Genomic DNA, 27,166 nt, shown 5'->3' with positions numbered 1-27,166 from the left:
AAGTCTGCCCCCTCCACTGGCACCTGGTTCCCCTACCTTAGTGGAAATGGCTGACGGGGCCTGGCCTAGCCCTTTCTCTCTCCACGTGCTCACGCTCAGCCTTGCGACCCACCCCATGATTCTACACTCACTCGTTTCCTGAAGGCCCACGCCGGGCCCCAGATCTGTGTGGCAGAGCCCCTGCAGGCACCGCACAGGCAGTGTTCTTGTTCAGCAGCTCACTCATGTACCACTGAGCCCGTCCCCAGTACACGCCCCTCCACCACTCCAGCCCCAGGCCCCAGGGGATGGTAGTCTTCTCCCTGGCCACCACTGTCCACTGATGACAACAGTCTCAAGATCTCCTGTCCTAAACTCCTTCCTTCTATCCAAGGCCATGATCTCAGTCCAGAACCCTCATCACGCCCTGCGCCATCAGTCCGGCCTTCTTTTCACTAGTCTCACCCCTGTAGCTCTGCCCTCCACAACTCTTCACGACCACTTCTGTAGCCTACTCCATACCCAGCTGGAAAAGCCTCAGGCCTACCCTCTCCCTGGGTGGGCTCCAGGACCTCTGCACCCCACACCTTGGCTCATGGGGGACCTCTCCGCTTGAATACCCATTCTCTACTCCTTCACCTGCCTAACTCATGTCCATCTTTGTAGACAGGACTCAGATGCCACCCCCTCCACGACACTTTCCTAGCACCCCCACCACAGCTCCCAGCTGGGCTGAGTGGCCCGCCCACTCAGGAGGCCCTCCCTCCCAGGAGCTCCTACATCACCAGTCCCATCCCACACGTCTGGATTATCCATGAGAGACTTTGGGCCCGCCCGGCAGCTGGTCTCTCCCTTGCCTGCCACCCCCTGAACCACCGGCCCTCACAGCTGTGCCAATCTTCTCCAGCGCCTCCTCATTGATGGGGTAGCGCAGCTTCATCTTGCGGTACAGCGGGTGCTTCTCATAGTAGCTGATGAGGTCGACGAGGCTGTCGAACTCTGAGTTACCCAGCATCACTGTCTGGCCCTCCTGCTGGACACGGCAGTGCTTGATCTTGCCCTCAGCCCTTGAAAAAGGAATAGTGACACAGGGTCAGGGTGACCTGGACCCAGGGGTAGCCCAGCATACCTCCAGCAGCCCAGGGCCACACCCCTCACCGGAAGGAGATGGCGTAGGAGTTGGGCTCATTCCGTTTCCGCACCAGGAAGGCGCCATCGCGGGGGACACGCATCAGCATGTGCTCAGCCTGTGCTCTGGTCAGGCTTGCATGGTACCACCTGAGGAGAGGCCCAAGTCAAGCCCCGCTATCACCACTTAGAGGCACCTCCGCCCCGCCCCGTCCAGTCCCCGCCCTCACTCCTTGCTCTCGTGGGCATTGGTCTGTGGCACAGGCTCCGACAGGCGCATCTCGAATTCGTTGCAGCGCAGGGGCACCTGCTGGTAGTGCGTGATGAGGTCGTAGAGTGAGTCGAAGACGAGGTTGTCTGTCAGGAAGAACTTGGGGGTCCCAGCGTCTTGCCGGGAGTGGATCCGGCAGTGTTGGACCTTCCCGTTCCGCCTGAGGGAAGATGGGGAGGCGGTGAGAGGCGGGCCCGAGCCCTGAACACGCCACCCCAGGCGAGACACCACGTCTCAGAGGGAGGCGGGCCTCCTGAGGAGCTCGGGGACTGGGCAGCCCTGTGGGAGGACAACCGCCACTAACCGAAAACATGTGTGTGAGTGTGCGTGTGAGTATGCACATGACGAAGTAACGTTTCACCCGAAAGCCTGGAACGAAAGACAAGCTGGACCCCAGCCATCTCGGGGGAGTGCTGGACCCACGCGCACAGCGCTGGGAGTGGGTTACCAGAACGAGAGGGTGTAGTCGCCCACGAAGGTCTCGCTCTCGCGCACCAGGAAGGAGCCATCAGGGGCCCCGGTCTCAATGCAGTACTCGGTGAGCAGGCGCTCGGCGATGTGCCGCCCGTCCCGTCCTGCCCCGAGCTTCCCGTGGAACCACTTCTCGTTGGAGTGCAGCTCTGTGCTGCTACTGGCCTGCGAGGGGAAGGGCCACAGCAAAGACTCAGCGACTCTGAGCCCAGCCCGGCTCCCAGCCCTGGGCCGGCCCCTCACCTCCTTGGGCTCTTCCTCATCCTCGTTGCCTTGGTCACTGCTGGTCTCCTCAGAGTAGTAGATCTTGCTGCTGGTCAGAACGAAGTAATGGGGATACCACTCCTGGAAGAGAGCGAAGCGGGGCCTGTCACAGAGCCCTTCTACCACCTGGCCCCCTGGCCCAGCCTGGCCCGGCCCTCACATGGTTCACGGGGTCCTCTAGGTAGAGGATGCCATTCTTGATGGAGTTGCTGATGTCATTCTCAGAGTACATGACAGACGTAGGCACCTCCTCGTAGGCACTGCCCTCAGCCAGCTTCTTGTGCTGTGGGGGGGAAGGCCAAGACATAGCAGTGCCAGCCCCAGTCCCAGAGCCCCACCTCCTCACCCAGGCCTTGACCGACAGCTGGAGCAATGGCCAGGGGAGGCGTTGGGAAGTGTGGGGCCCCCACCTTGATAAGGATCTTTCTCTTCAGCTGGCTGGGTGAAGGGAGCCCGTCGGCAGCGATGTCCACGGGCTTGGTGAGGAGTGTGTCCCCAAGCACCTTCTTGAAGTACTGGGCCATGTTCCTCTGCTGGGCAATGCTGCAGTGGTCCTCGATAGACAGGATGACTGGGTACCTGCAGGGCAGGGCAAGTTCTGTGAGGTCAAGGGTCAGTCTAAACAGCCCCTCGCAGAGAGAGATGTTAGCCGCCAAGGGCTTGGGAGTCCTGTCTACAGGGGAGCTACCTCAGAGAGGCAGGCCAGCCCTGGCCACTAGCAGGTGGAGGGGGTGCTGCAGAAACAAAGGGGTGGGACTGCAGCAGATGGGAGCCCCCAGAGTTGGTCCCATTATGGAGGCTGCCCCCGCAGTGCAAGAGAGACATCCCAAACCAAAGAGGTCAGGAGACAGGAGAAGCAGCCTCCAAATCCAGCTACTGGGCTCTGGTGATCTCTTCAGTGCAGTGGGAGAGACCATGATCACAGGCTGGGTGAATAAGAGTCGTAGAATGTGACACAGGGAACACAGACACTTCTCTGGGCTGTGAAGGGAAAGAATTTGGCAGGATACTGATCTAAAGAGATCAGGGTTAAGCAACTATTTTGGGGGGATTGAAAAACTTGATCACGTTCCATAAGCTAAAAAAAAGGACCCGTGAAGAGACTGGGCCAAAAATGCAGGAAAAAGGGTAACCTGAGAAGCAAAGCCTCAAGCCAGCAGCAAGGGAGGAGGAAAGGAAGGTGAGAGACTGGTGGCATGGGGACACAGCATTTGAGGGGAGCCTCTGCCTTCTGTCATAGGAGAGAGCTGGAGCCAAGCCGAGCCTGGGTCTCCCACCCCCACTCACTCTGAGGCCACAAAGGCGTGCTCCTTGATGGTGTGCAGGACATCGGAGAACTTGATCTTGGTGGTCAGCGTGTGTCCATGGTAAATGACTGGCATCCCATCTGGGCCGTCCCAGCAGTCCACTGGGGAGCAAAACAACCAGTCAAGCAGGCAGGCCTCCCATCTTCCTCCCCCAGCCCCGGCCCCGGCCCCAACGCACATTCGATGCAGCGACAGCCCATCCGCAGGCAGCGAGCATAGGCTTCCAGGGAGGACTCGCTGGAGAACTGGTCCCCGGTCAGGTACCTGAACAGGCAAGGAGAAGGCAGGGTGGTCAGGCGAGCCCCCTCCCTCCCAAGGTCGGGCTAGGTGGGGTCGAGGGAGCAGCTCACGTATTGTGCGAGGAGGAGATCCAGTAGTGGGAGAGAGGGTTGTGCATGGTGTCCGGGCACACCGCATCCAGCTGTGAGTTCCACACACTGTTCTCTTTGGAGAACAGGAAGGTGACAAACTGCCCAGGAACAGATGTAGAAGAGAAGAGAAGAGAAGAGAAGAGAAGAGAAGCTGAGCCCCTGCCCTAGCCCACCGGCATGGGGGTGGTAGGAAGCAGAGAAGGTGCTCAGTCTCAACTGGGGTGGGCAAAGCTGACAGTGGTGGAGAAACAAGGTGGCACCCCTAAGGCAAATCTGGCTCCTGGAAACCAGGTAGGGTGCTGGTCAGCCGCCCATTCTCTCTGACAGAAGGGCAAAAGCTAGAGCTCACCTCATCCAGGCAGAAGTAGGGCTCCTCAATCTCTCGCAAGGGGTCTCGGAGGAAGCTGAGCATGAACTCCTGTACTTGGAGCCGGTCGACAGCCCATAGCTCCTGATAAGGGCAGGCAGAGTGGGGGCACATGAGGGGCTCCAGTCAGAGATGAGCCCAGTCCCCCGCAGGCAGGCACCCCACCCAGTCCCAGGACAGCCATACCCCCTGGTACTCCAGGAGGAACTGCTGGAACTCAGGAAGAGACACTCGGCAGAGCTCTGGCCGCTCCCCCACCCTACAGAAGAGAAGGGAAGTGCCTGACGGCCAGCTGGCTAGCATGGTCCAGACAACGAGGGGCCCCTTAGAAGGCAGAGCCCAGCTCCCGGCCAGCACAGCTGCCCAGAACAGTCCAGCATGGCTCACCCGCTCCCACTGCCTCCCATCTGCTTAGGGAATCACCCAAGGAGAGCCCCACCATCCCAATCCAAACCAAACCTCAGGGCACTGGCTTCCAAGAAGGGGAGGTCCATCTGCAGGAAACAGAACCTGGTCAGAGTGAAAGCCCCTGGGCGGCCACATGGGGAAGGGGTTCTCGGGAAGGAAGGCGAGGGCAACAGATGGGGGCAGGTGTCAAGAGGAGACGAGCTGGAGAAATGGCACCCAAAAGTCCCCAAGAAGGGCATCAGGGCTGAGGCAAGCAGGGCTGGGGTGGGGGTGGGGGGGCAGGGACAAGGGCCGTGGTGGGGCAGGTGGCTCATGCACCGTCTTCTGGGCGCTGTACATGAGGCTGCGGTACAGCTGAGCAAACTGCCCATAGGTGATGTCACTGCTGCGCTGCTCCAGGTCCTGCAAGGTACACAGGAAGACCTCTGGTCAGGCCCACCAGCCAGGGGCTCCCGGCCTCCCCCGCCCCACCTGCATACAGGCTAAGAGGACCCTACCGTCAGCCGCTCTCGGAGGAAACGCATGTTGGGGACTCGGTAGTTGACCTGGGACAGCATGTTCTTCAGGTCCTTGGCTGATATACTGAGAAAACAGGGGCATCTCCAGTGGCCTCATCCAAGCTCTCATGACCTGTGACCAGCAGGCTAAGCCCACCACTAGCTAGACAGGTAAACAACACTACTCTGAGACCTGCAGTCCTGAGGGAGAGGCTGGATCAGAGCCCTGGGGTGACCAAGGGAAGTCCTTTCTTTTCTCTGGACCTCAGTTTCCTCCTCTGAGCAAAGAAAAGCCCATGATTCTGGCAAGGAAAGAGTTTTTTGTGACCAGGCTCAGAAGTGGGATGGAGCCTCTCACCAACACTGCTCAAGCCCACAGCCCTGGCCCATCTGGACAGAGGGAGGTGGCCACTGCTGCACTTCCAGGCTCCCACGGGGCTCACTACAACCTCCCTGTGAGGGTGGCTGGGCAATGACTCCGCCCACAGCTCCAGGATGCCAGGAGTTCAGGCCTCAGCAGAGGCACTGGGGGACGAGGGGAAGGCCACTCTCAGCCAGACACCCCTAAGACTGGGTGCCCACCTGGGGTCTGAAAGGAATGTGCCTTGACCAGGACGTGGGGCAAGGGGGCGCTGCTGGGCCTAGCACCAGAATGGAAAAGATTGGCGGGAAGGAGACTCTCTCTCCTGGAAGGTGATGTCAGGGAGGGGACATCCTCCTCCTCCTCCTCCTCCTCCTCTTCCTGCCCAAGAGCCTGGCAGGCCATCCCCCAATTCCATGGGGAGTCAGCCAGTGCTGAGTGGTCCTGGCTGCCATCAGCCAGTGCTGCTCAGCAGCTCTGGCTCTGAGCAGGCAATGGCCGTCTGACTCTCAGTCACTTGGGAGGTAGGCTGTCAGGGTCCTCATTTTGCAGGTTAAGAAGCCTGTTCCATCACCAAGCTTTCCCTCCGTGGACTTTGCCATCAGCATTACAAACAAGCTGTTCTTCGACCAAAAACACCTGTCTTGCCCCTGCTCACCTCTCCGGCTACTGCCAGCCTCTCTTTGAAGGAGCCATCCATGTTCCCGTCCATTCCCTGAACCCCCTCCCACTCTTCTATTGACTGTCTCAAGGTTACCAACCACCTCTGTGCTGTTAAGTCCAAGGGACCTCTCTCTATCTTTGCCATCCATATTTGACAAGGCCTGACACGGCCAACTGCTCCCTCTCCCCGGGCTGCCGGGATGCTACGCCCTGGGTGTTCCTCTTACCTCGCGCGCTGCTACTTCTCTTGGTGCGTTCTTCCTCCCTCCCCAGCCCCCGGCATCTGAGCAGCCCGGCCTCAGACACCGGCCTCTTTCCTTTTTCTTGCTACGCTTATGCCCAGGTGATCTCCGGCCTCGTGGTGTTCCATACCATCTAAATGCTCCCCAGGTAACATCTCTACCCCAAGTTCTCCCTAAACTCCCACCTACCCATCTGCCTACTCAACGTCTCTACCTGGACATCTAAGGGAATCAAACAACTTAACACAGCCCAAATGAACTCCTACACTCCCCCGAATGTGCTCCTCCCACGGCCTTCCCCATCTGTTAATGGCAGCTCCACCTTTCCAGATTCTCAAGCCAAAAAGGTGTCATCTTTAGCTGTTCTCTTTCACTCACGCCCCCAAATCAATCTGTTAGGACATTCTACAACAGACATTCTATCTTCAAAATACGCTGTGGCCAAAATACAACCACTTCCTACCACCTCCGCTCTGACCCAAGCCCTCTCACCTTCCACCTGGACTGTTGCAAGTTACTTCGTAACTGAGCTCTCCGGCTCTGCCCTGCCTCAGACTCTCCCCTAGCGGCCAGTAATCTTATGCAACTAAAGTCGGGGTGTGTCACACCTCTCTTCCAGGCCCTCCATGGTTCTCCATCCCCTTCACAGAAACAGTCAAAAGTCCTTGCCTGGTCTTTGTTCCCCATCTCTCCTTGGCTCCTCTGGCTATCACGCCACATCCTCAAATCCGTGAGCTTCAAGGCACCCCCCTCACACACTACAGGCCACCCTGACCCTCTTTCTAGGACAGACAGAGCCAGTTCTGCACTTCCTGTCTCCACCTACAATGGCAGGGCAAACAGCTTATTGTCCCTGGCCTCTCCCGCCAGCTTGCACCATGGCCATCAGAGGGCTTTCTGCAGGAAACTACTTGTGCCAGAACCACCAGCCCCACTTGAGGCAGGTCCCCTGGGTCCTCTGGTTCTCCAGGAAACTGCTATGAGGCATGGCTACTGTTGTGGGTGCCACAGCTCAGAACCTACCGATCCTCACGATTCCGATCCACCGAGTAGAACTGTTTCCGCAGCCACCTGGAGGGAGAGGAGCCTACAGTAAGGGCCACTCCTCCAGCCGGGGCCACGCCTGGGGAGATCAGCAGGCAGTGTCTGGGCACACAAAGGCCTCTGCTCCCTGCTCCCACAAAGTCAGAGTGGTTCTTACCTCTCAATCTGCAGGGGTGTAGCTGCCTGCAATGTATCCTCCATCAGCCAAGTCAAGCCCTTGATCCACATGTTCACTTCATCCTCAGATGTAGCTGTGAGTAAGGGATGAAGAGCTGAGCCAAGGGCAAACACCTCCCGCTGAGCTGGGGAGCCAGGGGACATTCCTTAACTCCCCTGCCTCCTCCAGCCTTGCCTCCCACCTTGCAGGCTCAGGGTCTTCAGGCGGAATTCCATTCCATACAGGATGACAAAGCAGTGTGACTGGTCCGGTCGGAAAGCAGGGTCCTCTTGATAGCGATCGAAGTCTCGTGAGGTCTTCCCTGGGCGGATCTCCTTGATTTCACGAATGTCAACTAGGAAGATAGAGAAGAGGTCAAGGTCAGGCTGGGGTCTCTGAGACTCAGCATTGAAATCAGGGCAGCCTGGTTTCTCCACTCATTCCCATGCTCTCCCTCATGGAGAGACCACAAAGAGACACCCTCCTCAAGAGGCAGAACCAAAACCACTCACAGTCCCACTAGGTAACAAAAGGGAGCTGGGCTGCACCTAAGCACGGACCTCTGCTAACAGCTGAGAGGTCTGGGCGAGCTGTCTGGGGGAGGAAGGAATTCCATTCTGTGTACCTTCCCTTGCTGAGAACACAGGCAGGTCACTCTGACCTGGAAAAAAGCTGAACTCTAGAAAGAGAAATGCGGACCCAAGGCTGTTTTGTGAGTACCATTTCCTAACACAAAGTACAGAATCCAAACCGTACAGTCCCAAGGGTGGGGTGGGGCTGGGCAGGCCCAAATGGCCATGTCTCAGGATCCATGGGAGGAAACAGGGGTCAGATCCCAAGAAATGGCGCACCCCTCAATCATCCATAAGCAAGTCTCATCAAGAGGCCTAGCCAGTCCTGCAAGGCAGTAGCTATCCACGGTTACGTTTCCTATCCTGGCTATCGAAGCCCTGCACACACCCCGTGCCCTCACACAGCACAGATCCGGGAGCACAGGCCTGAATGACAGACACCGGTCTCGGCCGCTAGCTCCAGAAACGATGCCTAGTGTCTAATCTGAGTTCTCAGTCTCAGTTTTCCATCTATAAAGCGAAGGGCTCGACTGAATTTCTCTAGAAGCAGAGTGGAAGGAAAATCATGCACGGGCTCCAGGGTGAGAGTGCCTGGACTAGAACTCCAACTCAGGTCACATCAGCTGTGTGACCTCAGCAGAGTGACAACTACTCTGACCCCACTGTTTCGTCTGTAAACACAGATAAGCAACAGCAGCATCATGAGGGTGTTGCTAAGATCAAAAGTCCTAATAGCCAAGGCGCCCAGCCCAGGCCACGTAGGCGGTGTGGCAGGAGCTCGCTCAGTGCCGACTCCCTCACCAATCAATGTCTGCTTGGGCACGTTCTGATCCCAGGCCCAGAGAAGGCTGACCGCGGCCGCAGACCCACTCTCTCCCCTAGTGTTGGCTGGGACCTTGGACAGAAGGCAGACTTTTCAGGCCAGATAAAGAGAGATTTAGGGAGGATCCAGTCAAACGGAAGAAGCCTGGCTCAGCCACCAGATAACTCTATCTGAGCACTTCCTCAGCTCTAGAGTCTCTCTCCCCACACACGCTCAACCAGGCTGGCCCATAAGACCTGGAGCCAGGAGCAGTGCCAGCATGCCGCCCGGCCAGCCTCCACCCCAGGAGCCCTCCCAGCCTAAACTGCACTCCCCCCTGGCTGCAATGTCCTAAGGGGCCTAAATCCCCAGGCTCTCTTCCTGTCCCTCTAGCTGCAGCTGTGCCCCATCCATCCCACCTTGGACAGTGGCATGGCTTCTGGCCTCAAGCCCAGCTCCCCAAACACACACTGCTGGTTCTACAGGCCTGCTCTCATGCCCTCAGCAAACTCCTTGGTCTGGTTGTCCAGCTGAGAGCCCTGACTTTCCTGCCCGCTGCCCTGGCCCCCAGTTCTCCTCACCAATCAGCCATCCTTCCTGAGTCTTCTGGATCTTTAGAGAACATTGCTCTGATCCCTGCCCACGTTGCTCACTTAGGAGAATGTTCCTTTTCTGGCCTTCCAGGCTCTTTGTGATGGGGCTCAGTGATTTACCTTCCCAACTTCTGTCCTCCCATCTTCTCTGCTACATTCAAACTAAGCTGGACCAATGGCAAGAATAGCAAGTACTCCCTGTCCCCTACTTTGTCTTTGTTCCCAGCTGTGGACCATCTACATCCTGGACTCCAGTTCCACCAATGACCCAACTTGGAAGCTCTCATGTGCAGTAGTCATAGTAGTCATTGATGTCTAGTGGCCAGGTGTCAAGGGTATGCCTCATCTCCCCCTAGGCCAGGGAGGGCCCTTCCAGTTCTTGCTCAATGTCTGAATGAACAAGTGAAAAAGGCAGGCACACAGGTACGGGGAGGGGCAACAAAATGAGAGTGGAGTTTTAAAAATGAGGAGTTGTACTCAGGTAGAAACAGGAATGGAGGAAACTGAGTCACAAAGGCCCAGCCTAGAAAGACACAGTTTCCAAGGATGAAAGGAGGAGCTGAACAGGGGAAATGCCCAGACGAGAAACTGCAGAATAACCACAAACTCTGCCCTTTGAAACAGAAACCAACATGCTTTTCCGGTACAGAGCTGCTGTCATCCTCCCACATCTCTCACACAGGCACACCACCTCACACACACAAATGCACATCGGCCAAGGCCTTCGTGGTCCACGGCCTGGGCCCTTCTTCTCAGCTGCCCTCCCTCCCCGTCATGAGAGGTAGTCCACAATATGACTACCACCCAGCAGGCAGCGGGAAGGTGAGTACGAAGCCTGCTGCCAGGCCACATGCAGCCACTCCGCACGTGTGCGCATGCACGCATGTACGACACACTGCCAGCAGGCCCTAGGTGAACCTCTGGCATGTGTTCCTGGGCACATTTCTACTGAGACCAGGCTGGAGGCAGAATAAGTTCCCACCCAAGACAGGGACCAACCAGGATGGCAAGAGCGGCTCCAGGCCAGGCTGACTGATGCCCCAGGCAGAAGCCTCGGGGCCTTGGTGGTAATTTGCCTCCTCACGTTCCTTCAGGAAGCCGGGCTGACCATCGCCTTCCTGAAGGCTGCCCAGGCCTAGCTAGCAGATAAGTACCACAGAAGTCTTACCTTCTAGCTGTGTGGCCCTGGGCAGTCCCTGCCTCTTTTGGCCTCAGTTTCCCCATCAGGACACTGGGAATTCTTTCTATCTCACAGGACTGCAGCCAAGGACCACTGGTCCCTGTGAAGTCTGCAGGAGCCTGCCCCTGCCTGTGTGCCTAGCGCCATCAACACTGGTCCTATATAAGCCAGCAGTAAGGGGGGGCAACTGTGGCCATCTACCAGGGCTTCGCTGGGGGCAAACCCATACTTAGGAGAGTTAAAGCCAGGCCACAGCTATCTCAGCCCAAGGAAAAGAATCCAAGAAGCCACTTCCCTAGCTCAGAATGAGGTCTGGCAGGGATGGGACACAGTGGGGGAGCGGGATTTCTGAGGCTCTGAGTTCAGATCAGTGCGTGTTGCAGCCACAGCACCCCATCATCTTGCATACAGCTTGATATCAAAACAGAGACTAACAGATCTGAAATCACAAAGACCAAGTTTCAAATCCTGTTTCCCCACATGTAACTCGGGTCTTGGGCAAGTCAGCTTTCTTCTCTGGTAGGTCGTGAACAAAGAAAAGGCTGCAGTGGGGATGGGCCTGCCAAAAACCCTTCACATGCGGACAACTACGCAAAGACAGCCACATGGGAGTCAGCCTTGGCCTGCCCTGACCACCCCCAACCTTGGATTGGTTTTTGTTGTGGTCTTTATGCAGAAGAAAATGGGCTCGCTGCCCGGCGGCAGGGGCCGGCTCTAAGCACTGACACAGAATGCCACAAGACTGATCTGCTTCTATGACTAGGCAGGGAGACCCTCCTTTCTCTTGGCCCAGAGACAGACTCCTTGCCAGCGACCACAAAGACTAGAGACGACCAGTTACTCAGAGCAGAGTGCCCAGGTCATGCAGACCTGGAGAGCAACTGCCTTCCAGACATACCAGTAATGGCGGTCACCTTCTCTTTAAGAGCTCTTTTCTTTATCTGAGCCACAGAACTGACCCAAAGCACTCTGGGAGCTATACAACTAGACAGCAGCAAAGGGTACTGCTACTCTCAGGGACAGCTTAGAACTTGCCTCCACCCCTATGACAGCACCCACTGTCCTGAGGGGGTGCCATGAAGGGGACAAGCTAAATGGCAAGCAGCCAGTCTGGAGCCTGGGAAGGGGGAGAGGATAAAGAGCACAGAAGACGAGCCTGTGCTCAGCCCCTCTGAAGGTAGGGCTGCTTCCTGTCTTGGAATCCTGCTCCCCATACTCCCTCCCAGACATCAGGCCAAGTCACAAGGCCCCACCCGCCTTCCCCTGCCCAGTGTTTCGGGATGGCTACTACAGGGATGTGCATGGAGCAGCATTCCTGTCAACCATGTAGAGCCCAAGGACAACAAAAAGCCCAGAGAAGAGAGGGGTAGCAAGAATAGGGCACCAAGAATATTTCAGCCAAAGAGAGGCAGCCAACCCTGCTCCAAGGGGGTAGAAATATGGCTTTACCCTACCAGAGTGGGCCCTAAGAATGGGAGGAGCCCAAGCATCAAATCCAAGACCCTAAATTAGACCTAAGTTTCTTGGTCAGAAAGCTGTGTCCTCGCATCCCTTGCCTTCGAAGAAGCCACTTTCCACATGGCCCCACAATGACTGGCCCATCAACCGCTCATCAGGCAAGGAAGACACATGGTGAAGAATCGTGAGCAAAAGCACGGGCAAGGTGGGCAAGGTGGGCAAGGTGGGCAAGGAGGCACCACCTTTGAGTCTCACTTTGCTCATTACCGCTCCTGGCACCTCCTTCACTGGGCTAATGTGAGATGTCAATCAGTTAAGACACAAAACTGAATTTTACCAGAAAGGGATGGGAGGACATACTGAACATTAAAACCCCCCAAAACAAGATATCCAGTCAAGAAAACCATCACCACCACAACAACAAAAAAGAAGAAAATGGCACATATCACACACAGACTTCTGGATGTGAAACCTGCATTTACTAAAATATTTCTCTAAAAGGGTTTTCTCTTTACAAAGTAAAGTAATTGTTAAGTTGACTGATGTGAAGGACAATAGGAACTATTTACATAAAATGCATGTAAATACATTTTGCAACTTAAAAAAACTGCAACTCATGATAAATATAAAAGGTCTTTTCAAAATCTAGACAGCCTGAGAGAGGTAAATGAATATTACCCAGACAGGTCCCTTCTGTCTGGGAGTTTTCGGTATTCCCACCTGTGGGATGCAAACCCCCAGGATATGTGCAAGCCTGTGTGCACAGCCCTGCAGTGGGCACGGGAGGAAGGTGGGGATGCCCAGCCCTCCTCAAAAGGGTCCAAGTGCAATCAAGACGAGACTCACAGATCCCAGCCCCACAATGGCTCCCAGCCCTCCTTCCTACCTCCTTCCTACCTTCCTACCTTCAGTGTGCCAGACACGCCTTCTCACTTAACTCTCCACCAGGCCCAGTCCAGTGGCACACTTCGTGCTCCATGACTCTTGTCACGCCACCTAGTACTTCCTGGTGTCTAGGCCATTGGCCTGTGAGCTCCCCAAGGAAGACAACACTTTGGACTCTTCTCTCCATTCCCCAAACCCAGGTCCTGGGGAGGCCTCAAAATGTTTACAGAGCGCTTAGCAACAGGAATGAACACGTGAGAGTTAGACTCCTGAGCTATTTATCTGAAAGAGGCAGCAGGCCCAGAGGTGCTGTGCTCAAAGACGGTATGAGAGACAGAAGAAGAGGTGGTGCAGCGGGACGAATGCAGAGGAGCTACAACAAATACACAAACACAGTGGTCAGTAAGGTGACTACGGGGAAAGAAAAAAGCACCAAGCACAGCTTGGGGAGGGGAGGGGAATGTGGCCCCTGGAGACCAGTGCAATCTGAAAACAGTGGGCAGTCCTGGCACAAATGTTCCTGTAGCCAGTGGGAACCACGGGAAGCTAATGGAGCTTTGGGGAAGACAGAAAAGAAGAGGCAGGGCTCCCTGAGTACCTCGCACTGCGTGGCGCTAAGCCAAGGCCACCAGGAGATTCAGAAGAGCAGGTTTCAGGGGTCAGGAGAGGTGTGTGGCTCTTCCCAGAAACAATTTCTCATCAACTACCCTCTCCACGCACAGCCTGCGCAAACAGATGGGCCATTCCCCGTCCCCACCACCTTTCAAGTCAGCCAACCACTTCATCACCCTCCAAAGAAACTACACGCCCAGGGCCCGAGGGAACACAAATGGAGCTAAGCCTTCTCCCCCAGAGGATGCGGAGATGGAGAAAGGAAGCCTCAAGGGGAAGCGAATGCTATCCGGCCAATTCCCAGCCCCGCATCTCTGCCACCCCCACACACGAAGGTTCCTGCACAGTTCCGCAGGGTAGGGCAGTCACTGTGCCCCAGAGCCCACTTCCCAGGGAGCCAGAAGTGAAGGGGTTCTGTACCCCAGGGCACCTGTCCAAGCCAGGAACACACAGCTTCAACAGAGCCTTCTTCACGGCTCTGAAAGCGAAGGATGGAGGTGGCCAAAGAGGAGACACAGAACCTGGGCACAGGTGGGAAAGAAACCTGATGCACCAGGAGCCAGGCCAAGGGATGGCCAACAGTTTCCACGTTGGCTACCTACTGCCCAAGGCCTCTGCAAAGAGTGAAAGTTCCCCACTCCACACATTCCTCTCTGTTCTGAGGCGAGAACCTTCCCCCTCCTACCTCCTAACAGAAACAGGAGCAGCTCCAGCTTCCACCAGAGGAAGGTGAAAATGGATTGGTGGGTGGCCATCTACCTCCATTTACAGACAAAGATCCGGCCTTGAAGACCCTGAGTCACAGAGTCTTGCAGCAAAGGGAAGGTTCCTGTACCAGCAGCTGCCTTCAAACCAGACCAGCAAGGGAGTAAGAACAGGGCCCCTTCCCAGGATGCATACGGGGAGACCCTAGCCAAACCCTGGAGTCCATGTAAACCGAGGTCAGAGGTCAGCATCTGCCCCCAGCTTGAGTTTCATCAGTCACTGCTCCCCAAACACCTGACCAAGAAGAGCAGCCAGACCTGACTCGGCATCCGGCCCCTCTTCCACCTTGATAAACAGGAAAAGGTCATTCGGTCAGCTGGATGGAGGTCTGTGGATCCTCCTACATGGGACCCTGCACCCCTACATACTAACTACTTCAAGTCACAGCTGTAAAGGATTCTCACCAGTACGTGATGAGTCATCTAGACTTCAGATGAATCTCTTCTTTGGAGCAATGAGGAAATAGAGGCTCCAAGGGCCTCTCATGGTCACATGGTAGTTCAAGGCAGAACTGGGACCCTCTGCAATGGCCCCACAGCAGCTGCCATCCCTGACATGGGTATGCGGAGAAGAAGCAGGGCAGTCTTAGCGAGCTTTCACACCTTCCAGGCAGGCAGCCCTCTTCCCCAGGACATTAAACTAAGCCCACCCATTTTGGAGGTGGGAACGGCATGCCCAGGCCCCAAAGGAAGGAAGAGAAAGGAGGCTCCACCCAGAGAACTCGAAGCTGGGAGAATGCTGAGCAGCTGTCTAGCAGGCTTATTCAGTCCATCATCTGATCAAACACGAATTAGGCATCTTTCTACTCCGCGTCAGGCCCTGCGCTAGGTCCTGGCTAAATGGAGATCAATATGAGGCATGGGAGTTCCTGCCCCTGAGAAAGGCCCTGCCTGGTGGAGGAAACAGATGGGGGAGCAGATAACTATGAGGTCACGCCAAGAGTGGAACAACAGGCAGATGCACATCTGTGGCGCTGAGCACATGGAGAAAGTGAGCAGTTCTACTTGGAAAGTCTCGGACTGCTCTGCCAAAGGCAGAGCTGGAGGGCTAACCTGCCCACGGCAGGTAGAGGGCAGCAGTTTGGTTGCCAAAGCACCAATACCACAGTCTGGCTGTTTGTTCAGAGTTTCATGGATGAGAGATGAGGGAAGGGGGCCCTACACTTGCCTTCTACAGCATAGTAAGGGAAAGTCGCAGCAAGGAGAAGGGACTTGCCCCAGTTTTCCTGCCTGAGCCAAGATGACTCCACCGGCAGCCCATGGGTCCGCCTCTGGGGCAGAGGTCCTATGCAGTGTGACCTCTGCCTCCCCTGCAGGTTGATGCTCCCCAAATTCTAGATGGCCTGTGTCTGCCAGGCCCCGGCTACAGGAGACAGGCTGAGGGCCTAGCAGGTGTCCCAGAGCTGTCCAGGATCTCAAAGGCTCAGTGATCTCTCTCCCTGCCCCCAAGTATTTTCAGGCCACCTGGAGAACCAGAGTACTGAGCATAAGTCACTTTTCTATCCTTCTCTTTCCTGACTCTCAGAGCAATCAACATGGTTGACCATGCTCTGCATTCACTCTGACGCTCTATGCCTGCTCTTGACTCTACCTCACAAGCTCTCCTGGTTTTCCTGCTACTCCTAGGGCTCTAGGCCTAATCTCATTACATGCTGGCCTTCATCAAGACCCAGGCCAAGGTCCTCTCCTCTTCTGATGTTCTACTTTCTCCCTAGCCAGCGTCATCCACACCCATGGCTTTAATTATCTATCACACAGATAATTCAAACTCAGCTCTAGCTTAGTCCTCAACTCTAAGCTTCAGATCGTTCTATCCAACTGCCGACTTGCCATCTCTGCCTATTCACCTCAAAAACACCTCAAAATCAACCCCTCAAAACCAAACATTGTCTTCTCTCACCAAAACCCAGGTATCTTGCCACACCTCTCTGGTCAGCTAATAGCAACACCTCCAAACAGGTGCATAAACCAAATACTTTAGAATCATCTTAACACATCTCCTTTTCTTTCACTGTTCTCAAGCTAATCCTTGTTACAACCGTATTTACTGAGCACCCAGGTGAGTAGGAACTGTGTGTGTACCTGAAGGCCCTCTGACTGATGGTCAATACTCTCCAATGGAGTATAAGCTGCTTGAGGGCATGGACCACGTCTGTCAGCTTCAATGTCCCAGTGTCTCGCAGGAAATGGGATGTGTTAGGAGAAGGAAGAAAAATCTGGGGCCTCCTCCCCCCGAGGAAACCAAAGGGGCCTGACTGGGGGTCTGAGTGATAGGAATGAAGTGGGGAGACGGCAGAAGCCTCCCCTTGTGAGGCTCAGTGAGCCCCACCCTGGCTCCCGCCTCTTTGGTTTCCATGTGACTGCCACCACGGGCCCTGCTCCCTCCAGGGGGGTTGGGGGTGGGGAGAAGAGACTGTGGGAACAGCCTTTAAACCCCAAAAGAATCAATCAACGTTGATCAGGAGGTTGGAGACGTTCTAAGTACGAAGGGAGTCATCAAGTCAGGGGCACGCTGGCTCAGACACCTTCTCCTGCCACGTGACTAGCCTCTCTCATTTTAGTGCTGCCTTGCCCGGCCTCTCCTCAGCATCTGGCTGCGCTCCCTTGGGGCCATGCCAGCCCATGCCAAGCCACTCTCCTTGTCCTCCTTTTGCTTCCTGGGAAGGCAAGGCCCCAGTGCGTGTCTAGACTCTGACCTCGCTCTGAGGTGATAGGGAACTCACCGGCTCACTGCCTCCCTCCCCAGGAAGCCTAGCTCTGATTCTCAGAGACGGCCTCCCCTACTGAGAAGGATGACTACCTTGGGACTTCCCTTCCTGATGTGAATTCTAGTTCTATCCTCTTCAGACAGCTTCTGGCCAAACCCTCCATCAGCACACATCCTAGGAGAGCAGTCTCCCCACCTCCCACCTCAGCCGGCAGAGCCTCACCCTTCCAGTGTGGGACAGTTCTCAGGCCAGTGACCAGGACATCCTCGAGAGAGCAGTCCGGGCACCAGACGTTCTGTTCTCACTGGAGGGGATGCTTATGTATTTCACTGATGGCCTCAAGAGGCTCTGAGGAAAATCCCCGACCAAGTGACATATGCTCTTTTCTAACTTCCTCGGTCGATATGTTAAAAGCTCCCAAAGAAAGCCAGTCTGCCAGGAACCAACAAGAGGCATCTTACACTCAATTACTACCATGGGTAGAGAAGTGACGAGCAGGAAGAAGAGCACTGCCTCCAAGCAGGTGAGGACTATCAGGTGGAATAAGGAGAAGGGGTCTGCAGAGCCTCAGAGGCACCCATCGCCTCTGCCCTTGTTGCTGCCCAACCCCCCAGCTGACCTCCTGCCCCCAAGGAGGCTGAGAAGCCCTTCAGGCCTGTGGCCAACCCCTCCCCTCCTTCCTACGGTTAGTCACTCTATGAACACTCTCTGGGCCTGGGGCTGAAACCACTCAATCCCATGGGATTAGAATTTCCCCACCACACCCCCACACCACCAGAGTCCCAGTGTTGTCTGTCAATGCCCTACTCCCCTCACAAGGCCAAGCCAGGGACACTGTGACCTGGGGGCATCCCTTAAACAACCACTTCCCTCAGGACACTTCAGCTCAGCCATTGCTCCAGGTGTCCAAGAAAAAAACAGGAAGCCAACTCCAAAGTGAACGGCCCACCCCGACTGAGTTAGAATTAGATCTCACACAAACAAGTGGTCAAACTCGCTGTGGCCCAACTCCTCACCAGTCTGGTCAGTTGTTCGCTGCCGGGGCCTGAGCTTTGCTCAAACCGCCCACTCTTCGCTAGGCCCAGGCCTTGCTCCCAGGCCCCTCACACAGCCTTTGCACAGATCCTCTAACCAACACCACTGGTGTGTCAGCCAGTAGGGGAGGGAGCCCACAGGGGCAGGACGGGCGCTACAGAAAGGAGGCTGATTCTATGTGGCCCTCGGGCTCAGCCTACGGCACTTCAGGCACAAGTATCTCCTGCCAGCCCTGGGCTTTCATGGTTTTCTACAGATTGTACGTAAGCTTCCCAGGATCCAGGACTGGGCCACCTCCTTTTCTTGCTTCCTAACCCCAGCCTCCTCTGTGCCAAGCCTGGGCTCAGCAAAAGAGATGCCAGTCTTCTTCAAGAGAAAGTCCCGCCCTGTTTATTCTGCATCCTGAGTCTTGCTGAAGCCAGGGCCACCCGCCAACACCGGGAAGGGCCCGGAAGGAAGCAGCAGAGCCTATACACAAAGCCTACATGTGGGCTATAAAAAGGAGCCCTCCGCACTTCCCCGGGATGGGCCCAGTTCCTAGGAGGTGACGAGTGGGGAGAGAGCTAGTACTTGTGCAGCCTCTGTAGCCTCTCAAGGGCTGGCCAAGTACCACCAGGAAAGGAGCTAGTCTTATAAGGAGGGAGAACACTAAGAGCAGAGCCAGGAATGCAAGCAGACTCCGAGCCCCATCCCACAGTGTCCTCCAAAGCAACTAACTCCACCTTCCCTACTGCCCCTCCCCCAAGCCCAGAGTATTCAGGGACCACCCTCTTCTCACACCTCTCCCTCTCCTCTGGAAGCTGAGGGTACTCTCGCTCCCTCTGAGGCCCCAGCACACCAGCAAAGGAGCTCAAGGGAGCTGTGATGAGAGGCTCAACACTGAGGTGACAGCAGGAAGCTGTAGCCGCAATAGACTAGACTGAGGGGCAGCTCAAATAGGGGCACTGTGGTGGGGCAAATGTACGAAGATAGGCAAGAGCACAGCTATAATATCTCAAAGTCTAACACCAGCTTTCTAACACAAGACCCCAGCCAAAGCAGCCTCCTGACCCACATGGGTAGCCGTGTACTCTGCCAAAACAGCAGAGCCACCCTCATTGCACCTTGGCCCAAGTCACAGAAATTCATTCCTCCCCAGCCTCCATTCTCCGAATCCCTCTCCAGCCATGTCTACCCAGAGTGTTCAGGCTCTGTACCAGAAAGCTGACTCAGAGCTACTGAGGCCACACTCCAGGGACAGTGGTGTCTTGTCATAGACTTACCACATGTAGCAAAAGAGGGAAGTGAACCTCGGCTGCTGTCAGCCACTGAGATCTGGGGTGGTGCGTTATCACAGCACACCCTCGCCTCTCCTGACACAGTCGTCTCTGGCTTGTTTCTTTCACAGCACTCCCCAGACCCTGGAATTATTTTTTCTTCCTGGCTGTTTCTGTTCTTTCTGGATGCATATACCTTAACTTGTATGTTCACTACTGGACTCCACAGTGCTTGGCACATCAGCAAATGCGAGTCCAAAGCCAGGGAAGGACAAGTGGTATCTTGCTGGTTCAGTGTGCCACAGAAGCCCAAGAGAGCTGGGTTTTTTCTTTTTCAAGGATAGCTAATGGTGATACGGAAAGTACACCAGGCTAGAGATCCACTGCCACTGTGAACAAGTCAGAAGCTGGAGTAATCACATCCAGTTCAGCATGCCTAACACACAGCAGCTAGGCCCACAATAAATGTGGGACCAACAAAGGAAGACATGGGTAAAGGCATGTGTGTGAGCTTGTCAGCAGGGGTCCTGGAAAAGCCCATGGAGCACCTAGAGCATGGAGCCCAGATTCCCTCCCATTTCCCTGGTAGAGACTCAGGTGCAGTTGTTATGAGCCAAGAATAGCAGGTCAGAACGAGACATCTCTGTCCCCCACCTCTAAGGAGCATGGGAAAGCATCTCAGTGGGGGTGCTGTAGCAAGACGAGGGCAGTGGAGGATCTAGATGAAAGCACCGAGTCCAATTTGTCCACAGACAGAAGCCTGAGCTGGTCACGCCCAGCTGGCTGGAGGGCAAGGGTAGACGTCGGATAGCTCTGTCCATGTTAAAAATAAACTCTGGTCCTATACAACAGTCCATCTCATCATTTTTTCCAGAATGGGAGAAAAACCTGAAATATTGTAGTGGGAAATCAGAAATGCTAGGTTTTGATCCTGGCCATGCACCTGCTGTGACCTTACTCTCAGGGTCTTGGTTTCCACACCTTTACGAGAGGGCTAATCGCGCCTGCCCTCCCTCAATAAACGGAGCTGTGGTGGAGCTCAAACAACACAATAGAGGAGAAAATGCTCCGTGAACTTTAATGCACTATTCAAATGCTGGATTTTTCTCATGCCCCAGGCCTCTGTGTACAGACTCAGGGAGGGAACAAAGAAATAAGCAGGAAACAACCGACTTCTAGCCCAGGTTGTGAGAGTAGCACCCGTCATGACCAAGCTTGGTGGTGGAACTGGAGCTCTGTCGTTAGGTGAAAGCAAAGGAAACAAATACTAAGTGCCCACAAGTGCCAAATGCTGTGCTGAGCACTTTCACATAAAACCTTACTCTCCTTTGACATATACGGCTCTGTGAGGAAAAAAATGATTTTTACAGCCGAAGGTCAGTTTCAGATAGGTTAAAGTAACCTGCCCGAGGTCACAAGACAAGCTGAGACTTGAATCCAGATCTGACTGACTCTAGCCACAAATCTCTTGTCACTGCAGCCCAATTACCAACCCACTGCTGGAGGCCACTCTTCACCCTTTGCTCTGCCTAGAGTTTTGTCACCTGTTACCATGCTGCTCTCAAAGACTGCCCCCCAGGGAAATATGGGCTCCACACTTCTCTGAACAAAGCTCTCTAGGCAGAGCCAAGGGTGAAGAGTGGCCTCCAGCAGTGGGTTGGTAATTGGGCTGCAGTGACCAGAAGATTCCCCTCCTCTTACCCACCCCCGTTTCTCCTAGGCCTCACTTCAAAGTCGCCACCGACTTCTCCAGTTCTAAGAAAGGCAGCAGAGAGGGGAAAAAAGTCTCCTATTCCCTAATGTCAGGCCTTTCAACATTACCCATCTCTAGCTTCTCTGAAACCACTATGCCCCAGAGAAAAGAGCAGAATGGAAAGAAATGCCCTGAGTTAATGGAGACTGACACAGACAGTGACAACAGAGGCAGAGGCAGGCTCTGCCACACTGAGGTGGTGACATTAAAATACTTCCTGGAAGACAGAGGTCTCCCACCAATGTGCTCAGATAGCATTTCTCTGGGCTAGGCACTTAGAAATAGGCCAATCTGATACCTTTGTATGATACCAAAGCAGCTATTTCCAGCCAGGTGCCCTGTCATTCTGCAAGTCAGTAGCAGTAAACAATCCTCACAACAGCGGGGCTGCTGAGAGCTTCAAGGGAGGATGGGCGGGCCTCCTTGTCTCTGAATCGAAAGGCTTGGTAGCCAGGCATGGGACCCCTCACATAACAGGGGTGTTTGTTCCCTTCTACTATCAGGTCCTCCTGGGGAACTTAATCCTCATCTTCCTCCTCGTCGGAGCTCCTACACATGAATCACTTAGGCCATGCCACACTCGATGTGAAGTGCTTTATACAGATTCTCATCAAATCCTCACAAACAAGACAAATGCAGTTTGTTATTATCTCCCTTTCGTAGATGAGGAGCCTACAGAAGTAAAATCATATACTCGAGGTCAGAGCAAGATGCAGACAGGATTTTTAACGGAGGCAGTCTGAGTTCAGAGCCCAAATGCCAAGCTACAGTTGACCCTTGAACAATGATGGGGCACAGCCCCACCTTGCCCTGCGCAGTCAAAAATCCATGCGTAACTTTTGACTCTCCAGTTGACCCTCAGCATCCTACAGACACCAAAATCCAGGGATGCTCAAGTCCCTCATATAATTGGCATAGAACAATGCATAGTCAGCCCTTCGCATCCACAGATTCGCATCCACGGATTCCCAACTGTGGATCAAAAATACTGTTTTCAGTCTGTGGTTGGTTGAGTCTGCAGATGTGAAATCCCGGGATAGAGGGCCAATTGTATATTTATGTTAAAAAACCCAAGTGTAAGTGGACAAGTGCAGGTCAAACCCATGTTGTTCAAGGGTCAACTGTACTATGCTCCACTCTCATCCCTCCAGACCCAACTCCATCCCTCCACCGCCAGTGCATACCCGCCCTGCCGCAGCGAGGACATCTTGCCCTGATCAGCTCTCTCCTGCAAGCGGCAGTAGCTCCCGGGTCTCTCTCCTCAACCGCTCCCAAACATGCAAGACAGTCTCATTGCAGCCTCTTCTGACAACCGCTGCCCACAGGACAAAGTATAGCCCATGAGCACAGCACACCATGGCTCTCCCTAAGCTGCCCCCAACCAGCCCCAGCCTCATCTCTACCACACCCAACACATTCTCAATCCTGCAGTGACCCCCTGTGCCTCAGCCAGGGTACAGGCAAGTTCCCCAGTCATTCAAGGCCCAGCTCACAGCTCGCCTCTCCTAGCTCTGTCCTCTCAATCCCCGTTAAACAGGGCTCATTACTTTGCACTCACCACTCTCAGTACAGACCTTTATCATAGTCCGTAACACATGGAATTATAATTACATGTTCCCAAATCTGTCACTTCCAAGGATCTGAGAATTCCTCTATGGCACAAATGACATCTTATTTATCTTTTAACCCTCAGTGGGCAAATGGGAGTGTTCAAACATATTTATGGAACAAATAAATGCCCCTCATTCCAAAGGGCTACCCAAAACAAGGCTAGTGGCCTAGATTGCTAACCAGTGACTCAAGCCTGCTCATCTGTGTACCTACACACGGAGAAGCAGGAGGTACTGGGGGCCCCAGTGCTGGGTGTGCTCAGCTCCTCCAGTTATCTGTGCAGCAGGCCCCTTTCTTAGGTTCACAGGAAAGAGAGAGCCCCAGATGGATGGGGGAGCTTAGCGGGGCTGGTCTGAAACCCACACATCAGGGAAAGCCTGGGGTGCTGAGGAAACACTAAGAGGTCCAACTTCCCCTGGAAAAACTGCAGTCAGACAGGAAACACACAGGCAGGGATGGCTGGCTCTGAAGATCCGGACACGTGCTCTTGCCCCTTTCCCACTGGGGGCAGCCAGCCAGTACAAAGGAAACCCCTGATGACACCCGGCCTGCTGCCCTTAGGCACCTTGGGCCTAACCCTCAGAACAGGACTCATGGTCTGTGTCCTCGCCAGTCTGACAGCCACAGGGGTACAGCCCCAGACAGCTCTCCTAACAGCACTTCTTCTGAGCCTGACGGCCTGTCCAGGAAATCTGCTTTTTTCTGCCACTCCCATACCCCTTGTCATTAAGGGTACCACTTGGAATTGTCATTGTCTGTTTTAGTTTCCCTGAAGGCAACAATCTGTTTTCATTTACCACCTAAGGAGGCCTAGCATCTAGAAGAGTATCCACAGAAGAAACAAAGACGAAAGTCTCGGGCTCCAAAATCCCCACAGATGTGCTTGGCTGTCATGCAGAGCCCCCCGTGAAGCATCTACCTGGGCCACCTACCAACGATGACCCTTAACGGAACCATCTTACCCTAGAAGGCACCAGAAGGAAACACGTGGTGCCAGAGCCTAGAGAGGCTGAGGTTGTCTGTAACGTACGCTCAGAGCACAAGGGTTTCTCCTTGGAAAAGCAACACAGGTCACAGGGAGACAGTCACGGCTCAGTCACAGTACAACTCCGGGCTTAGAGCCTCTTGGGATTGGCCAGCCAGCCACTGACTGGAGAGCTGGGTCCAGCTGAGGCTGTCCCACACCAGCACTATCATCTGTTGCATAACTCACTCCCTGTATTTCTATTTCCTCATCTATAAAATGGGATGGTACTCTAGATCATCCCCTCAGGGCCCTTGTGAGGATTAGCCAAGAAAACATGATGAAAGCCTCTGTAGCACTGAGCAGGAAGTCTGTAATTGCTTTGTATTCACTTATTTTAGTAGCAGGAAAAAAAAAAAAAAAAAAAGGCCAAACATCACCCTGGTCCCTGTCATACCAATGTGACAACTGGCACCAAAGCACTTCCCCACCTCTCTTTTGAGCCAAACTATGACTCTAGCAATCAGCAGATGCCAGCCCCACTTCACAAGTGGTAAAGTGAGAGGGCAAAGCCAGGCCAGAACGGGTCTTACACAATAGTGCTGTGCACTTTCCCTGAACAACACCAGCTCTCCCTCAGGGCTGCGGACACCCTGAGGGTAGCAGAAGTGTCTCTCTCTCTCTGGCCAGGCTACAGGCTCTGTATGGTACCCTGGCAGGGCCAGAAGGAAAAGGCCAGACACCTGAGGCACCTGGGCAAGAGGCCAGGTGGCAAAGGACCCAGCTGGCAGCCCAACCTTCCTCACACACAGCCTGCAGAGCAGGGCTGCAGGGATAACTCACCAACAAGGTATACCCATGAATGGGAAGAAGTGGACCAGCTTCAGTGGGGGACTCCATTTGCACAATCTGAACCCCCACAAGCATCCACTAGCCTTTTTACCCAGACTCCTTCAATCTGGGCCTCCAAAATCAAAGGACGAGAGCCCCTTCTATACCTTTTATCTATGTTCCAGGCCTTTCAAATCTCAGCTACCTAGTAAGATCACTGAATATGCACCATTCTGGCTAACTCATTCTTGGGGGTTGGGGTCATCAGATCCTCTGCATTCCTTCCTCCATCCCCCAAAGACCTGAAACACTGTGGACAGACTTTCCCTCCACACTCCTTCCTTCAGTCAAGCCCCAACTTCCAAACAAGAAAGTCAGGCATCAGATGCGCAAATCTCCATATACTTATTTCATACACTATTCTACATGGTAGGTGGTGGGGTAAGTAGATGGGTTGGGGGAAAAAAAAAACAAACCATTTCCTCTCCTTTTCTGGGTAGCAATCTAAGTCAAAAGTGAAGTCGGTTCTCATCCTTCTCCCTTCCTGCACCCTCGCACGCTCCTACAGCCACCCTCTACCTCCACAACAGTCACAGTCTAAGAGGGCAGTCACAATCTATATTATTAATAACAGCTAACATTTATTAAACATTTATAATGTGTCAAGCACTGCGATAAAAGTTTTACATCATTTAAATGTTTACATTCAAATTTTCTCATTTGAAACTGAGTAACCATATATAGTGGATACAGCATTCCCATTTTACAGATAAGGAAAAAGGCTCAGAGAAGGTAAGTAAGTGACTGGGGGACACACAACACACAGGCTTCAAATCCAGCCTGCCTTCAACCACTATGCTGCACTTACTGTCTATTGGTCACATGCATGGTTTGAAATGTAGCCTGTTACTCAGGAGATCTCTATCTGGGAACCTCCAGCCAGTGCCACCAAATCAGCAGGGCATAGGGAACACCCAGAAGCCATGAAGAGGCTGTGCCTGGACTCTGATACCTGGGTGATGTTCCCAGGACTACCTCAGCTTTCTGTAGTGTCTGTCCTGCCTCCCCTTTGGAATCCAGTCTCTCAAATCACTAACATTTTCTCCCAATGGCTGACAGGGCCCATGGGGGCATGGAGGAAGGCAGATGCCATTTCTAAGTTCAGTGGCTATGCCAGATCTGGAGTTTGTAGTTGAGGATGGCTGCCTCACCACAAGATCTTCTTTCCTCACAATCTCCTCACTTATCTACGCACATGTACAACATGCCCAAGGAAGCCATGGGACCTTCCCTTGGGGTGTCACTTCCTGACTGCCTTCCTCCACATAGACCTAGTTCTGAGCCCGGCTCTAACACCTGTCTCGGGGGGGGGGGGGGTTTTGTCTTTGCAGGAAGCAACCCACAGCCTGGGGTTGAGAAACATCATCTCACCCTTGCAGGCAGGAGAATGGAGGACAGAGCTAGGTGTCCATCCGGCCACAGCACAGGCACATGCTAAGTGGAAGAACACTGACAGATCTGGGGTTTTCAACTCCCAACTCCCTCCTCCCAACTGAACCCTAAACAAAAAGCAGCGAGGCTCAGGCTGGGAGGGCAAAGAGGCAGGAAATCAAGAGTAGTTGCTTGCGGTTCCCTGCAGCCACAGGACGCAAGACACAAAGGGCTAGATCCCAAACTGGCTGTCCACTCATAAAGAGTGCCTTACTCCAAGGCACTGAGGCTGGCCTTTCTGGGGCCAAGTTTTTGAGAACGTGCTTCGAAAGGCAAGGGGAAACTGGCCCTTTCTCAAGAGCCCCTGCCCTGGCTTTGGGTGTCTGTCCACCCACACAGACCTCCAAAATTCAGCTTCAGGGCAAAAGCAGCAGTGGGAAAAAGCAGCCACTGCTCTCAGGCTTTTTCAAAACAAACAGGACCACCTTCCTCCTCCCCAAGAGAGAGATGAGTAGGCCCGGCTCTGCTCCAAAACCAGCCCTACCCCAACATCTGCCTAGGTTCTACTCAAAGAACCCAAAGATTCCTTTGCAAGTAAGAGTCCAGCCTCAGTGCCCAAAGAGTTTCACCAAAACTGCTCTTTTTGGAAAAAAGGTTGTGGGCGGCGACCATCTAGTCTGGCCCCAGGTTCAGGGGCTGGGTAGGGGGCGCTGCTTTGGCGCCCCTCTCCTCCGCGGACACCACTCCCGGGGTGTGGGGGATCCAATGACTACCCCGCTGGTCTCCAATCCGCTAGGATTTTTAGGCCTCTGGGCAAAGCGCCAGAACACTCCCCCCAGCTGGGGGAGGGGGTGTTCTGTCAGGTGACTGAGAACCCGGATGCCCCCCGCCCCCGGTGACCACCCGGGCCAAGGCGGGGGCGGGGCCCGGAGGGTGTGGGGAGGGCCGGAAAGTTTGCCCAAGTCGCTCCGCCTGCGGGCCAGGGCGCGCGGGAGCGAGGCGCGGATCCCCGCCGCCCCCGTGCGTGCAGCGGGCCCCGCGGAGGGGGCGCACTTACTGGCCCCTTCAATCTTGTCGGCGCCACGGCTCCACGTGATCTGCCGCGTCTCCAGCTTGACCTGGAAGGTCTTCCGTTCGGGCCGCTGCGACTTCTTGGAGTAGAACAAAGTCATGACGGTGCC

At 54.5% G+C, this 27,166-nt stretch overlaps 1 protein-coding gene across 3 annotated transcripts in view; it reads right to left on the bottom strand.

Annotated features, from left to right (window-relative positions):
- The window catches only part of PLCG1 (phospholipase C gamma 1), a 35,336-nt gene extending 8,176 nt beyond the window's left edge, over positions 1-27,160 (bottom strand). For all 3 annotated transcript variants that reach the window (XM_015596985.1, XM_025039712.1, XM_025039713.1), the window contains exons 1-19: positions 27,043-27,160; positions 7,733-7,885; positions 7,531-7,624; positions 7,353-7,400; positions 5,064-5,148; positions 4,885-4,968; positions 4,618-4,652; positions 4,345-4,417; positions 4,141-4,242; positions 3,771-3,889; positions 3,599-3,684; positions 3,401-3,521; positions 2,524-2,692; positions 2,274-2,396; positions 2,093-2,194; positions 1,827-2,014; positions 1,338-1,538; positions 1,138-1,257; positions 866-1,046 (exon numbers count right to left, since the gene is read on the bottom strand). In XM_015596985.1, coding sequence (XP_015452471.1) covers positions 866-1,046; positions 1,138-1,257; positions 1,338-1,538; positions 1,827-2,014; positions 2,093-2,194; positions 2,274-2,396; positions 2,524-2,692; positions 3,401-3,521; positions 3,599-3,684; positions 3,771-3,889; positions 4,141-4,242; positions 4,345-4,417; positions 4,618-4,652; positions 4,885-4,968; positions 5,064-5,148; positions 7,353-7,400; positions 7,531-7,624; positions 7,733-7,885; positions 27,043-27,157 — 2,199 coding nt within the window. In that variant the 5' untranslated portion in view covers positions 27,158-27,160. The remainder of the gene's footprint in view (positions 1-865; positions 1,047-1,137; positions 1,258-1,337; positions 1,539-1,826; positions 2,015-2,092; positions 2,195-2,273; positions 2,397-2,523; positions 2,693-3,400; positions 3,522-3,598; positions 3,685-3,770; positions 3,890-4,140; positions 4,243-4,344; positions 4,418-4,617; positions 4,653-4,884; positions 4,969-5,063; positions 5,149-7,352; positions 7,401-7,530; positions 7,625-7,732; positions 7,886-27,042) is intronic.
- Positions 27,161-27,166: the final 6 nt, after the last annotated feature.

The sequence above is a fragment of the Pteropus alecto genome, unplaced genomic scaffold (assembly GCF_000325575.1).
Source record: "Pteropus alecto unplaced genomic scaffold, ASM32557v1 scaffold45, whole genome shotgun sequence".
NCBI lineage: Eukaryota > Metazoa > Chordata > Mammalia > Chiroptera > Pteropodidae > Pteropus > Pteropus alecto.
The sequence above is the reverse complement of the archived record's forward strand: the minus strand, read 5'-3'. Positions and strand labels throughout refer to the sequence as shown.